The sequence below is a fragment of the Aspergillus flavus genome, chromosome 4 (genome assembly GCF_009017415.1).
Source record: "Aspergillus flavus chromosome 4, complete sequence".
Taxonomy (NCBI): domain Eukaryota; kingdom Fungi; phylum Ascomycota; class Eurotiomycetes; order Eurotiales; family Aspergillaceae; genus Aspergillus; species Aspergillus flavus.
In genome coordinates, this window is record NC_092405.1 from 143418 (window position 1) to 157419 (window position 14002).

The following is a 14002-nucleotide window of genomic DNA, read 5'->3' on the forward strand; positions in this document are numbered from 1 at the left end:
TGGAGACGATACCCTTAATCGTCTACTAGGCAGCCATGAAAACGAGGGAAGACTGAGATGGATGGAGAGTGGAAGCCATGATTGAAAATAGCACCGTGAAGTGCCGAATGCCATTTTTGTCAGCAAGACAAGATCATGTCCAATTGAGACCCGGAGTGAGCATTGTTGTCCAACTCAGAGTGAGGTTGAAGTCATCGAACAAGGTGGATGTGCACTGTGGCTTCCTCGGGTGTGGCAGTGCCGACCGCCCTGTAAGGCACAGCCACCCCACCCTTGGCATCCTTTGTTTGGGTCACGACCGTATCAACCATTATAAATAACTGGACGTCGACTTCCTCTGGCAAGGGACAAAGACCTTACTATCATTTTCGACTGACTCTCTGCCTTTGCGTCAGTGTTAGATCGTCATTAGTAGTATTTTCCACCTTTACTGCCTCCCTCCTTTCGCCATGACGATGCGAGAATATGCTGGTGGGGACCAGCAAAACCCCACCGGCTATGGCTATGGGGGAAACAACAACTACTATCCTCCCCAGCCGAACCGACAAGGCAACCCATCTCCCCAGTCCTATAACCACCCGAACCCCAGCGGCTACAATCCGTACCCTCCATCTGGTTCAAACCCTTCCGAGACAAATTACAACTACAATTCTGGGAATCAGTACTACCCCACGCAGACTGAATATCCTCAGCCGCAGCCATGGGGTGGACCCTCCCCTCCGCCCGGGAACTACTACCAGCAGCCGGAGAACCGATCATATCATAACCCTCCATATGGGGGACAGCCACCATATCCCCATTCTGAATCCCCGCGGCCCAACCAGACGGACGCCTACCCTCCTAAACCCTATCCTCCTCCCTCCCCGCAACAGGGCGGTTACGGCCAATACCCGCCGGCGCCACCACCATATTCCCCTCAGCCCACCGGTAGCACCGATACCCCGAATGCTGAAACGGAAGAGAAGGACAGAGGATTCCTCGGTGCGGTCGCGGGCGGGGCAGCTGGTGCCTACGGTGGTCATAAAGTCAATCACGGCTTCCTAGGCGCCATCGGTGGAGCGATCACCGGCTCTGTCGCGCAGGACGCGATGAAGAAACATAAAAAAGAGAAGGAAGAGGAGGAAAAGAAAAAGCAATGGGCCGCCCAACAAGCCGCTCAGCAAGCAGCCCTGCAACACGCTCAGCAACAGGCTCAACAACATGCTCCCCCTCCTATGTTCTCCCCACCCCCACAGCATGGACCTCCCAGGCCTGATCCCACCCCACTGCGTGGGAACTTCTCTGCATCATCTCGCGACATCCGCTTGGAGAGGGGTCATGAGCTCGTCGCCCACTGTGGCGCGATCTCGGGCCAGATGCGTCCATCTTCGATTCCGCTCAATAACGTACTGTCTAACCAGTATGGCAAGTTTGTGTGGGCGAGGAATGGGAACTTTGCCGCGTCGGCGCGGAATATTCGGCTGATCGAAGGGGGCAAGGTGCTGGAGGCCGAACTCGCGAACGGCCGCGGGGGATGGGATCGAGCCTGGATGAGGTTGGATGAGCGGATCTCCAACCAAGACGGCAATCTTGTCTTCCTGGATTAGATCCGGCACTGTCCTTCTACTCACTATGATTTTCTTGCGCTTCTTCTTCCCGCCCTTCTCTCTCTTAGTCATAACGAGATAGTTTCAGTCTCAAAATAGCCAGAATAAATTTTAATTTGACGAATAGATATTCACTATGATCTTGTATGCCTTTTCTGTTTTTGTTTACGGTCGAAACAAATCCTGTTTCTTTAGTGAGTGCAGATGCGGTAGAAGAGAAGAGAAATATATATATTGGAAGTCCCTAAAGGCTCAGATTCGGCGACAACGTGATCTCTACCCAATATGAACCAAGGATCTCCTTCTATGTAGAATTGCGGTAAGTTTACCAAGAATGCAACCTTATCCTAAAGTACTATGTTTTTTACTCCGTACACAGACGTACTTAACTACTTAGTGTATATCTTCCTGGGTCAATGATGGTGACCTACGGTATGCACGTGACCGGACTCGGCAAGTCTGAATTCCGTCAGCGATGCCGAACGGTTATTCCGAAGCCGGGAGACAACCGCATAAATCTATCCCGAGATCCTCATGAACTTCTAAATGATCACTTGTGCCCTCTCAACCTGACATATCGACTAGAGAAGGGATAGCATACGGAGTTCACTCTCTTTCCCCGAGGCATGTACTCCGTACGTACTATTACTATTACTTAGTGGTGCATACTGGAATGACGTCAATCTCCGAAAACAGCCGGAAGTAACCCGAGGAAGGTCGATGGTGGATGCTCGGCTAATTCCTAGTTGCACCACCAAGTGGGTTTCAGCGGTCGAAGCCGACGACAATTTCCGACCAGACGCTCACTTTCCCTTCCTGTTTCGCCTGCTTTAAAGGGCTTGGCACGGACGAGGACGACCGGAGGAAGCGAATGAGCGTTGGGAGGGCATTCAAAGGGAAATTATCGACTCACATTCCGCCCCACTGGCCGATTTTGTTAAGAACCGCGAAGTCTACCCCAACGACATCGAATCATACAATCTTAAAATTTTTTTTCCCTGTTACTTCCTGGTCTTCCCTTCTCTCTGGATCTTCCCTGGCCCACCGTCACCCACATACGGAGTAAGCCGCACACACACACACACACACACACCCAGTGTCCACTGTCGACCCGAGTAGGAAGAGGCGAAATGCTTCAGCCCCAAAGCGCCATGAGGAGAGCGACCTTGCCTCCTCAAGTTTCATAGTACTAGATGTGTCGCTAGCAATGACTGTGGTCCGCGCAAGGACGAGATGCCTGCCGTTCACCCCGAAAATGGGGTGTGCCCTAAGTATTCGTACCGGGAAGGAAGCAAATGCAAAGCGGACAACATGAGCCCTTCGTTAGCTCTGGTGTTGAGCCTAGTGCGGTGGACCTGCTCGTTATTTATGCATTGATGTTATGTCAAATTTTCACCATTAGTCCTACAACGGAGATACATTGTTGCATGAAATCGCGGGTTATATAGGGCGCCAGAATTCCCCCTTCCGTCGTCTGCTGCTTTTACCTCCATCCGATCCTATCCATTCTTCCCCATTCTTTCCTCTCCCCCACCTGCCCCATCTAGAGGAGGAGGTTTTCCGTTACCCCCCTCGGTTTCCTGGAGTCTGACTCTGCCTGCGACTGAATCATTGACCTCCCTCTTTGCTGTGTGACATCTTTGGGTTGCGAAGGACTGTGGTTACCGGGCTATTCAGCCGAGATAATATACGAAACAAAATTCTTACCCACTTTTTCTCTGTGGTATCGGACAACACTAGATATAACAATTCTAGGACCGAAAGACCCAAACCGGACGCTGCGGAAAACCCAGAGAGCGACCACTATTGATAGAATTCCATTGCGCCAACTCCCATCGTGACACCCTCTGCATCTTTATTGCCCAATCCTGGACTCACGCCAGCCATTGCGCCATCTAGCATCTACCCGGAAAAGCGCCCTGCGACAAGTTGCCCACTCACGATCCAGGTTGTAAAAGAAGTTTCCCAGCAGCAGCAATTCCGACGGACGGACACCCGAGTCAGCCCCGACGCAAGGTATCCAGTGACATATCAGGACCCCGGAAGACCAGCCCAGCAGCCGTTAGATCGACCGTTTCTTTTTGCCACGCGCCTCATTTCGATCGTGTCCCCCTTTGCGACTCCCCGAACGCCTGATCAAGATGGAGTGGCTTAAGTCCTTGCAACGGGACCGTTCACAAATCCCGGATGTCGTGATCCCTCTCGCCGATGCCCAAAATTCGATCCCCCTTGCAGAAAACGATGGCGAATCAAATGTCAACAGCTTGGATAGTCAAGAAAAGGGTGCTGGTATTGCGACCGACTGCAGCACGCTAACTCTGGAGGCTCTTCGTGCGGAGGTTGACTCTTCCGTGGCCGCCTCGGGCCATAACACTGTCTATGATCGTACGTTCCTTGTGCCTCGGGGAGTTATTGAACCCCAATATGCTGGCTATGCCATATCTCGTTCCATTCCCCCCCCCCAGCCCCATGGCTCTCTACCCTGCCTGAGGATCTTGTATGTCTGACTGGGAGATCACAGGCAAGGCTAAAATTATCAACAAGGCCATTCAGGATATCGGCATGGGCCGTTATCAATGGGAGCTCTATATTCTGTGTGGATTCGGCTGGACTGCCGACAAGTGAGCGGACCCATGCTCTATCTAATTGAATTTATCCCGTGCTAACCACTTCATGCGTACAGCCTTTGGCTACAGGTAAGGCTGTTTGATTCTCGCTCTAATCGTGTCGAATGAAGAGGGGCAGCCGAACTAACTGGATCGCGCGCAGGGAGTGGCCCTAACCCTAACCCCGTTGTCGATGGAATTCGGCGTCTCCGAATCTTATGTTCGCTTCACCACCTGTGCCTTGTTTGTGGGCCTGATCGTTGGCGCCACTTTCTGGGGTCTTGCGTCTGATCTCATTGGACGTCGATTGGCTTTCAACACGACGCTCTTCTTGTGTGGCGTGTTTGGTCTGGCGTCGGGCGGTGGTCCGAACTGGGTAGGTACCTGCGCACTGTACGCTTGCTTGGGATTGGGAGTGGGTGGAAACCTGCCGGTGGATGCGGCCATCTTCCTCGAGTTTTTACCCACGTCTTCCGCGCATATTCTGAGCTCACTGGCCGTCTTCTGGTCGGTGGGTACTCTCATTGCCAGGTCTGTCTATCCAACCACTTGCACTATGATGTCTCCCAATGTACTGACCCGCGATCAGTATGCTTGCCTGGGCCTACATCCCCAATTATTCCTGCACCGATGCGAGCACCTGTACGAGAGCCGACAACATGGGTTGGAGGTACCTCGTTCTGACTTTGGGTGCCATCACCATGGTCTTCTGGCTGTGTCGATTCTGCTTCTTCAAGCTGTTCGAATCGCCCAAGTTCCTGGTCGCCAAAGGTCGGGATGACGAGGCCGTTGCGGCGATCCACGGTGTTGCCCACCGCAACAAGAAGAAGACATGGCTCACGACGGAAATCTTGAATGAGATTGGCGGAAGTGCAGAGACGACCGAGAAACAAAACCTCTCCTCGAAGGAGATCATCGCCCGGTCTCTCTCCAAGTTCTCCGCCTCGCAGATCACCCCATTGTTTTCCTCCAAGCGCCTCGGAATCACCAGTAAGTTCTTCTCCGGGTCTTTCGACTGGGTAATTATTGACAGCCAAACCTAGCCATTCTCATCTGGCTCTGCTGGACCACCATCGGCATGGGATACACTCTGTTCAACGCCTTCCTGCCCCAATATCTCGGCTCGACGGCCTCCACATACGAGACCTACCGTAACTACGCCATCACGTCCGTCACCGGTCTTTTCGGCCCGATTCTCGCTCTCTACATGGTCGACATCAAGTACATCGGTCGGAAAGGTACCATGGCCATCTCCACGTGTGTCACCGCCGTCCTGCTCTTCTGCTTTACCGCAGCCAAGACGGCCGACACCCAACTCGTCTGCTCCGCCCTGGAATCCTTCACTCAGATGATCATGTATGGTGTGTTGTATGCGTATACCCCGGAGGTCTTCCCGGCTCCCAACCGAGGCACTGGAACCGGTATCGCAAGTTGCTTGAACCGAATTGCGGGTCTCTGTGCCCCGATTATCGGTATCTATGCTTCGAGCAACCCCAGTGCTCCCATTTATGCGTCCGGTGCGCTGCTGTTGGTTTCTTTTGTGGCGATGGTATTGCTGCCCATTGAAACTGCTGGAAAGCAGAGTCTATAGAATGCGTCTCTTTGCGGGGGGTGTTTGATGTGGACTATAGAAAGATCTGGATATCTTTCAGATGCATGCATGATACGATACCACTGTGTATATGTTCTTTCCAGCCTCCTTTGGTTGAGTAGATAGAGACACAAAACTCTTCAATAAAATATATTCTTTCAATCCCACTCGACCAAAACGCCAATGGCATCAAGGTCGTGCCTTGAACACCTTATCCCCAACATATTCTTATCTAATATTATACAATGCTATCCATACAACATGAACAAAAGGAGAAAGAAAGCCTCACTGGGCCAGTATCTTTACATTCAAAAGCCTTGCGAAGGCCCGCACCAATTGCACTCGCACCCCCGGGGGGCCTTCTCCCTGTCGTTCCATTTCCCCCGTTTCCCCCGTTTCCCCCGTTTCCCCCATTTCCCCCATTAGCCCCATTAGCCCCATTCTCCCCAAGTCTTCCTTCCTCCATGGGGAGGTCGATGATCTTTTGCCTGCGATTGTCTTTTCCCCGGCTGCACGCACAGCAACAGCAGAAGTTTTCCAAACAGTACCGCCACACCGCTTTCCACAAACTTATGGCGCGGGCCAGGATGGTTGGCGGCGCGGACATCACGCCCTAGAGCCTTATTTCACATTCTCCCTCTCGAAGCCTGAGGTTCTTATCTCTGGGCTTAACCCAACAGCAGCAGAAATCCTCGCCGATGACCCTCCACCACATTCTATGTGCGATAAGTCCTTCATATCCGTATCTGTTTTATTTGATATCACGGAGTGTCGTACGTGGTTTTCGATCAAGGAGCATCAATCGCTCCATGTCATCAATATCGATGGGGGTAAATCCCGCTGCAGGATATCTGTATGCGAATACATGTTATCAGCTTTCTTTCACCATTCAATAGAACTTGACATAGACTATATATGCCATAACTGGGTTGTACAACGCATACGCCCTTTACATAGATGTTACCCAGCAAGGGTAACCAATCCCACACAGTTAATTTACGGGTGGCTGCGCGGTGACCCCTGGTGTTGGTATCCGGCCTTCTGCCATAAGAATGGCTTCGATGTTTGGTGTCTCTCGTTTCACTCCAAAACAACAACAAAAGTTCTCTCCTATCACCCTCCACCACTTCCTCCGTGCTATAAGGTCTTCTCAGTATAGGATCCACTCAAATATAGAGGTTATCATACGTGGAGGGTGAGTGAGCCTATATACTCGCTTGAATTCTTCGATTGTGTTTGGGGTATATTCCCCGTTGGATGACTATAATAGTACATAATGTTAGCCATCTTCCAAGACAAGAGTATTTCAACAGATAATAAATACGTTTGCTTGCTCTTAGGAAGCAAATGGCAAACAAGGTGTCAAAGTCACCCAGGACAATGAGGCAAAAGAGGCCAAACGTTGAGTAGCCCAGCTGCCCCGCTGGTGGAGACTGCTGCTGTGGTTGCTGCTGCTATTGCTGCTGCTATTGCTGCCGCTGTTGCAGTAGCTTTAGGCACACGGCCTTCCTCCATTAGGAGGGCTTGGATATTTGTCTTTCTAGGTGAAAGAAAGCAGCAACGTAAGTTTTCCCCGAACACCCTCCACCACTTACAGCGTGCTATAAGATCTTAGTATAGATTTTCCTGAAGTTCAAAGATTACCGTACGTGGACGCTTCATAAGGCAATACGCCCTCTCCAATCATTATAGTTGTTTTGGGTATAGTTCCCAATGGCATATCTATATAATACCAGATATGATTAGCATTGATTCAAAGTTAAACAAAACTTAATGTATATATTACCCACCTCTGGGATGCCAGAGACACATCGCCAGGCACTGACAAGAACCAGCCCCAGTATTCCTAGCCTCGAGTATGCGAGGTGCTACCCTGGGTGCATGCTGGGAGGAAGGCCAAGAGCGGACAAGAAAGGCACAACAGATGTGAGTGTATGCTGAACTGAACAGGCTTTGTACATAGGCATCATAAAGAGTATGCCCTATCGCGACGATGGCAGGCGGCAGGGTGCCGGGGGACCCAGCACAATCAGCCCAAGTGGCGCAAGCCCGGAATATGCTGGATGCTACTTGGGATCAAGGATGGCGGAAGAGGTTGAAGTTGGCAAGGGGGGAGTAGGAAGGAGATCCATGGTTCAATTTGTTTGATGGAGGGAGGCGATTGGGGGTTCTATATAGTAACTAGTAGATATGATTAGCCTTGTCTTAAGAGAAAGTAAAACTTAATATAGATAATATATACGTTCGCTTAACACGCAAACGACACATGGCGAACCAAGTGACAAAGGTACCCAACGCAATTAGGCCCACCCGGCCAAACACAGAATATCGGATATGCCAGCCAGGGCTTATATTGCCCGTGGCGCTTTGGGTTGGGGGGCTGGCGTAGGAAGAATTTCTATTGCTTGATATTCGTTTGTAGAGGCGATTGGCGGTCTATATAATAGTAAAAATAATTAGCCTTGTTCAAGAGAAAGTAAAGCTTAACATAGATGGTACATACGTCTGCTTAACAGGCAAAAGGCACATCGCAAACAAGGTGCCAAATGCACCGAGAACAATTAGCCTAAATAGGCCAAACGCCGAATAACCTATATGCCACCCAGGGCTGATTTGCCAATTAGCGCTTTGAGTGGGGGAGGAGGGGATTGGTAGGATTTCCATTGTTGATATGTTTTCGAGGCAATTGGAGGTCTATATAATAGTAGACATGATTAGCCTTGTTCAAGAGAAAGTAAAACTTAACATAGATGAGACATACGTCTGCTTAACTCTGAGCAGACTTGCCAAAGGCACCAAGCACAATCATGGCAACTATGCCCATCCCAGGGTAGACCAGATGCCACCCTGAGGCTGACGTTAGGAGGGAGGCCAAGAGCCGACAGCGAAGGCAGACCAGATATGAGTGTGTGCTGAACCAAACAGATACATAGGTATCATAAAGAGTATACCCCACCAGGCGTTGCTTCTATAATACTGGGGTCAAATCCCCCGACCGGATATCTGTATGATAGTAGACTTGATTAGCCTTCTTGCAATGTTGAAGATTTATTAAGGATATACATACTTGTGCTTTGCTCGAATGATGCAAATGGGGGTAGCAATGCTCCTGCCAAAATCATGCCAAGCAGTCCGTCGACCGATGACAAGATGTAACACCCTGGGCGGGCCCTGCAGCGACGCCGGTGACGAGAGGACTGGTTTCCAGTGTGTTGCTGGGAGACAGAGGGTGTGATGGTAGAGGTCATGGCTTCGCTGTCTTGATCGGTGGTTTCTTCCTAAGGAGGTTTGGGGACGATCGTGCGTAGCGAAGATGCTTCGATGATTCTGTGTACGTTTCAGGGGAGGGCCCGGGGATACAACCGCGGTTTTGGAGGCAACTGTGTTGATAAGGCTATGATGGAAAGATGGAGTGGAATATGTTGGCAGATGGAAAGCCTGGGGGTGGAGATGAATATGGACAACAAGTGGAGGGGAATGGAAAGAGATGAATCACAGAGTGTGATTACTAGCAGGAATACTCCTTCCTGAAATCGTTCACAGCGCTAGGACTTTCTAGAAAATGACTACCCCTGTAAAATTACCATACCAAATAGCACAGGCCAGTTAATAGACTTCAAAGGAAGGAGGGAAAGATAGGACATATACGGTAAGATATCTGCCAAGTGAGTGAGTGAATGAATGAATTGAGGATGATCCTACGCACCGGGGGAACCAGGGCCAATCCCCTATATTTCCAACCCCAATGATGGAATGAAACGAGAACTGAAGCTACATTGCGGGGATCTCGTATATTCCTGTAGTTTGGAAGAGCTCCTGATGCAGATGGCACAGGGGTCCTTCTTGGTTTCTGGTATCATATGAACTTATTTACTCCAGAAGAGAGGGGAGAGGAATAGATGAGTTCCATACAACTGATCCCTAGGCTGTTAGCCCGGGAGCTTGAGTACTACTCTCTGATCGTTTCTGTCATACTGCAATATAATATATTCCGTTCCGCAGGAGTTACTTAGATCATGCCGGTACGAATTAGATGATAGAGCAACAAAGTATTCATCTCTTGTCGAAAGCTAGGAGAAGAGCACGAGCAACCACAAGCAACCACGAATAAGCTGGAGTGAGCAGCTATCAAAGCCCCCAGACATAGGCGTTGATCAAAGACTTTGTATAGGAAGGACCCGGCCCTTTGACATCTGCCTCCCCAAGGCTGAACTCCATTACTGTCGGATCCTCCTCAAGCTCCTCAAGATCAATCCGGAACCCTCTCACATCCTCGCAACACTTGCACGCTGGTGTGCAATGTCCAAGATGATTTGGGCGGTTAGAGCTTCGAGGCCTTATGCAACAACCACACCCTCGCCCACAACATCCACCCATATCTGCACATTCGGTTTGCAGCCACTTCATAAGATACCAATCACTGCTTCGGCGACGACAAAGCAGAGCACGCTTTAAGGGCGCATCTGGGAAAGCTCTGAGTATAGTTTGTATCTTTCTTTCCGCCATCCAAATAGTACGATTACAGTCCTGGAGGTCTTTTTGAATGCTCTCCATCTCTGTCACCATAGTGTCTGCTACTGACGGTATCTTGTTGAGCTGCTGAAAGAGAGTATCATGCTTGAGTTGTAAATAAGCCTCGTGTTGTATAAAATGGCGCTGGCCACGCTCATATATCCAGTAGGATTCGAAATTCTCCCAGAGCTGAGCCTGGTAGGTACGCCATTCGTGTTGTTTTTGGCGAAGCTGCTGGGCTTTCCGTAGGTGGCCGCCCTGCTCGAGCTTATCCTCGATACGCCGGAGAAGCGGTTCAAACCTCTTTGCAAGGCAATCTTTCAGAGGCATCGTTAACTGTAGGTACGTATAGGGGTTTGTTAGCTTCGGTGACAAACAATAGAGAAAAGGATTTTGGGCGGGCATAACGTAGTGAAAGCTCTTAGGAGAATATGTCATCCAGCATCATTGTTCTATCACACCCATTTCATCATAGTCACCATCGTCAAGCTTTCCATGCCCGAGACCGGCCAATACTCTCCGCATGTATTGTAGCCTAATCGTCATTAGGATCTTCGTAATGCAAGAAGACAGTAATATCTAATTCTATCCTCCTGGAGTAATGCATAGCCGGCACTTGACGGCAGGCTGGACCAGCCCAGCAACTTTCCTAATTATATATATATATATATGTACCCCTCTACCCTCTACCCTGACGTACATGGTGACCACCAACCTCTGCCGATACCACAGTCAGGTCAAACCTCCGTGCGAAGCATCAATTTATTGCTCTGGCACTTGCAATCTGACACCCAGCTGTCTTGTTTGACCCCGATCGAAAGTACGAGAATGTTATGTTAACCCGTTTCTACCTAGGTATCCTCGAACTGGCTTTGGACTACATCGGAGTCCGCGGTGTTGATGACGATGGCACCGATTTAACACCGACCTCCCACCGCCAAAAGCTGTGACAAACTAGGGAGGCTCACACCCACGAGACTGCCGGTGCTGCCAATGATCAGGACTCTGTATCGGTTTGTAGTATATTAAGGGCAAAACTAATCCCAAGTGATAGTACAATGAGACTTCTCACGATGCATCGCCATCGTTGGAGGTAGACAAACTCTCACATGGTCTCATCATTTATAATCACATATGAAGCTATGATTCTTCACTTCTCCGATCTGGATTAATCAGCAGAAAAGAGGTTATGCTCCACAACATCGAGTATGCAGGACTTGGCAAGTATGTCTTCGTGTATATTTTAAAGACACGTGTCCCGGATTCGGATCTTACCGAGATCCGGCTTGGCGATGGATTATTCCTCTTTGGACGACAACATGAAGTTATTCATGTTCTTATCATCTTGAACATTGGATAGAGACAGTGTAATGGAGACGATGTCCCAGACCCTGTTCGATGTGCGAGATACATGATATCAATATTATCGTTTTCAGCTTCACATGGTTGCTGACTTGTATCTTGGTACTAGCACATATTAGTATTTATGTCTCTCAACGACAAATCTTTGACAAGTCACAAGGTGTTATGACCAACTAGAATAAAGACGAGGTGGGGAAGAAAGAAATACCGTAACGGGAAGAAGGTGTTCAGTTGTTCCTCAATAGAAGGACGAATCTGAATACCACAAGTTGCTCACTAAAACACATCTTTCAGTCGTCTACCTCGGCTACCGGATGTCGGTCTAGATGGGTCGGGATGCGCCTCTTGTACGACATTGAAGGACGAGAAGAAGGCATCATTGTTATCAAGACCCGTATGCCGCAATCTGGGAATAACGAGACGGCAGTCTAGACGAACAACAGGCTTCATGGGGCCGGGCGTTCGTCCACGGGGCGAATTCGTACTACGCTGATATTCCAGGTTTTTGAACCGCTAAGTCAGGCTCAAAACTCTAAATGGTTGGTTATCTCTATGATATGAGGCAGCAATGCTAACTTCGTGTCTTCCACAATGGATTGCCGCAAACGTAACCCAAACGCCTCGAGGCTAATTAGATGAACATCCTCCTGAATATATTTCATGCTTCCCTGACACACATCATACACGTCATTGGTGAAGTTACCCGGGAGATTAAGGAGTCAAGCTAATGTTGAAATAAAGAACACCAAGAATGGTGTTGGTAATTACGATCTACAAAGGAGGCTCTCCACGGCGAAGCGTCCCGAGGAGGCCCCTTTTAAACTCAGTGTGTATCATTGTATATCCCTTTTCTTGTTGTCGTGCACAGACCGTCTATGCAATGATAGGAGATCATACTTCCAAAAAGGCAAACGGTTGCATTGATTAGCGGTCATTGCCGCTTTCCCCGACGTGCACTAGGCTTGACAGAGTATGCAGGTTGCCTGTGCGAGATGATCGACAGCATGTACAGGATAGCAGCGCACTATCTGAATCATTAGTTGAGCTCGGCAGTGACTGCAGATTCGTTGCGTCAACTTGAAACAGGAACTAGACATAAAGGCTATTTGACGTGAGTGGTCTTCTGACAACTCCCTTCGTGCAGTGCTCCACACCGCAATGGGGGCACTCTTCTACTGAAATGTGTACAATTATTATCGCACCGAAGTAGAATTCAAGGGATATGGTATCCTCCTGTGGCTTGGCTGTTCGTGCTGAATGCCTCGAATGTGCCTGTGGAAACTGGCTGGGTCCATCAACTGGGAATGATGTGGGCCAGGTGGAGATCTTTATGGAAGAGCATCATTGGGTGGGCGAAAGGACGAGATCATGGTCATTTAAACTTCAAAAGATCGATGGTCTGCACTCCACCTGATAGTATATTGCTCTAGGTTGGCAGTTTTTATTCGCTGCAGCCATTGGATGCCCAGACGGCTGAATAATCCGATCCACGATATGCAATGTAACCCTCTGCTCACCAAATCTTGAGGTAATTATCGAAACCCATGGAAGGAAGGTGAGAAGGTTTTAAAGCTACCAAGATTCGGGGTTTGAAATCGATAAGACGCAGAAACTGTGACTAAAGATTCACCTTAGACGTGGATAGTAAAAGACGAAGTCTGAAACATGGATAAGCACAAGGATGCGATCATCCGCCAATCTTCGACGCAGAGATCAGGGTTTGATAACATCCCGGTGCTCCTTTTATTATGGTATTATGGTGCGAGATTTAGTGAGACATTTGGCCAGGGCTTGAGGGTGACGATCACACCCGTGAAGCTCAATTTGAGGTTTAGGGCTTACCGCTAGCCGTGAGTCTAGTTTCAGCGGTTCCAAAGGTTCAGACCACTAGCCGCCACCGACCTTTTCCCCTCCGAGATTACCACGAGGCTGGGTTTCTTGGTGGTTCGAAAAGGGGGGGGGACGAAGCTGGGCGAGGTATAAACAAAGAATTAAGGGAAAAGCGCTTATTATTTGGTGATATCGAAGACCTGGGGTTGAAAGAGGGAGTAAAATGAGCAGAGTTCGACTAAGCATGATGATACACTGAGGACATGCTTCTTTGCGTTAGGCACTACGTCGCCAGAGGCCAAAGTCTGGTTCTCTCCAGGCTCTCGGCTCCACCGGAGCAGCATCAACGGCTTTGTCCCTTCATGCACGAGGCGCCCCAGTAGCCAATCTTTCGCAACCATGACCAATTCGGAGCGCCGGGCGGACAAGACTTTCCGAATGTACCCAAACCACAGCAGCAAGGGCAGTCTCGAACACGTGCCAAGAAACCCTAAACTTTGTTCGCCAAACTTTCC

The 14002-nt window shown here is 49.5% G+C and overlaps 4 protein-coding genes across 4 annotated transcripts; 3 read left to right on the forward strand and 1 right to left on the reverse strand.

The window, feature by feature from the left end:
* Window positions 1-449: 449 nt before the first annotated feature.
* F9C07_3221 (putative glutamine-serine-proline rich protein) lies at window positions 450-1586 on the forward strand (the record flags this gene model as incomplete). The annotated part of the gene is made up of 1 exon (XM_041285722.1): window positions 450-1586. The coding sequence occupies one exon, from the start codon at window positions 450-452 to the stop codon at window positions 1584-1586; it is 1137 nt and encodes a 378-aa protein (XP_041145545.1).
* A 2494-nt stretch (window positions 1587-4080) lies between these two features.
* On the forward strand, window positions 4081-6201 carry F9C07_2282894 (synaptic vesicle transporter SV2). Its single transcript, XM_071510593.1, has 3 exons — window positions 4081-4723; window positions 4782-5182; window positions 5236-6201. Exons 1-3 carry the CDS (start codon window positions 4386-4388, stop codon window positions 5781-5783), a joined length of 1287 nt encoding a protein of 428 aa, XP_071366207.1. The 5' UTR covers window positions 4081-4385; the 3' UTR covers window positions 5784-6201.
* Window positions 6202-6835: 634 nt separating this feature from the next.
* F9C07_3223 (uncharacterized protein) lies at window positions 6836-7902 on the forward strand (the record flags this gene model as incomplete). The annotated part of the gene is made up of 4 exons (XM_071511076.1): window positions 6836-6978; window positions 7176-7345; window positions 7619-7709; window positions 7791-7902. The coding sequence occupies 4 exons, from the start codon at window positions 6836-6838 to the stop codon at window positions 7900-7902; spliced, it is 516 nt and encodes a 171-aa protein (XP_071366208.1).
* Window positions 7903-9911: 2009 nt separating this feature from the next.
* On the reverse strand, window positions 9912-10625 carry F9C07_3224 (uncharacterized protein; the record flags this gene model as incomplete). The annotated part of the gene is made up of 1 exon (XM_071511077.1): window positions 9912-10625. The coding sequence occupies one exon, from the start codon at window positions 10623-10625 to the stop codon at window positions 9912-9914; it is 714 nt and encodes a 237-aa protein (XP_071366209.1).
* Window positions 10626-14002: the final 3377 nt, after the last annotated feature.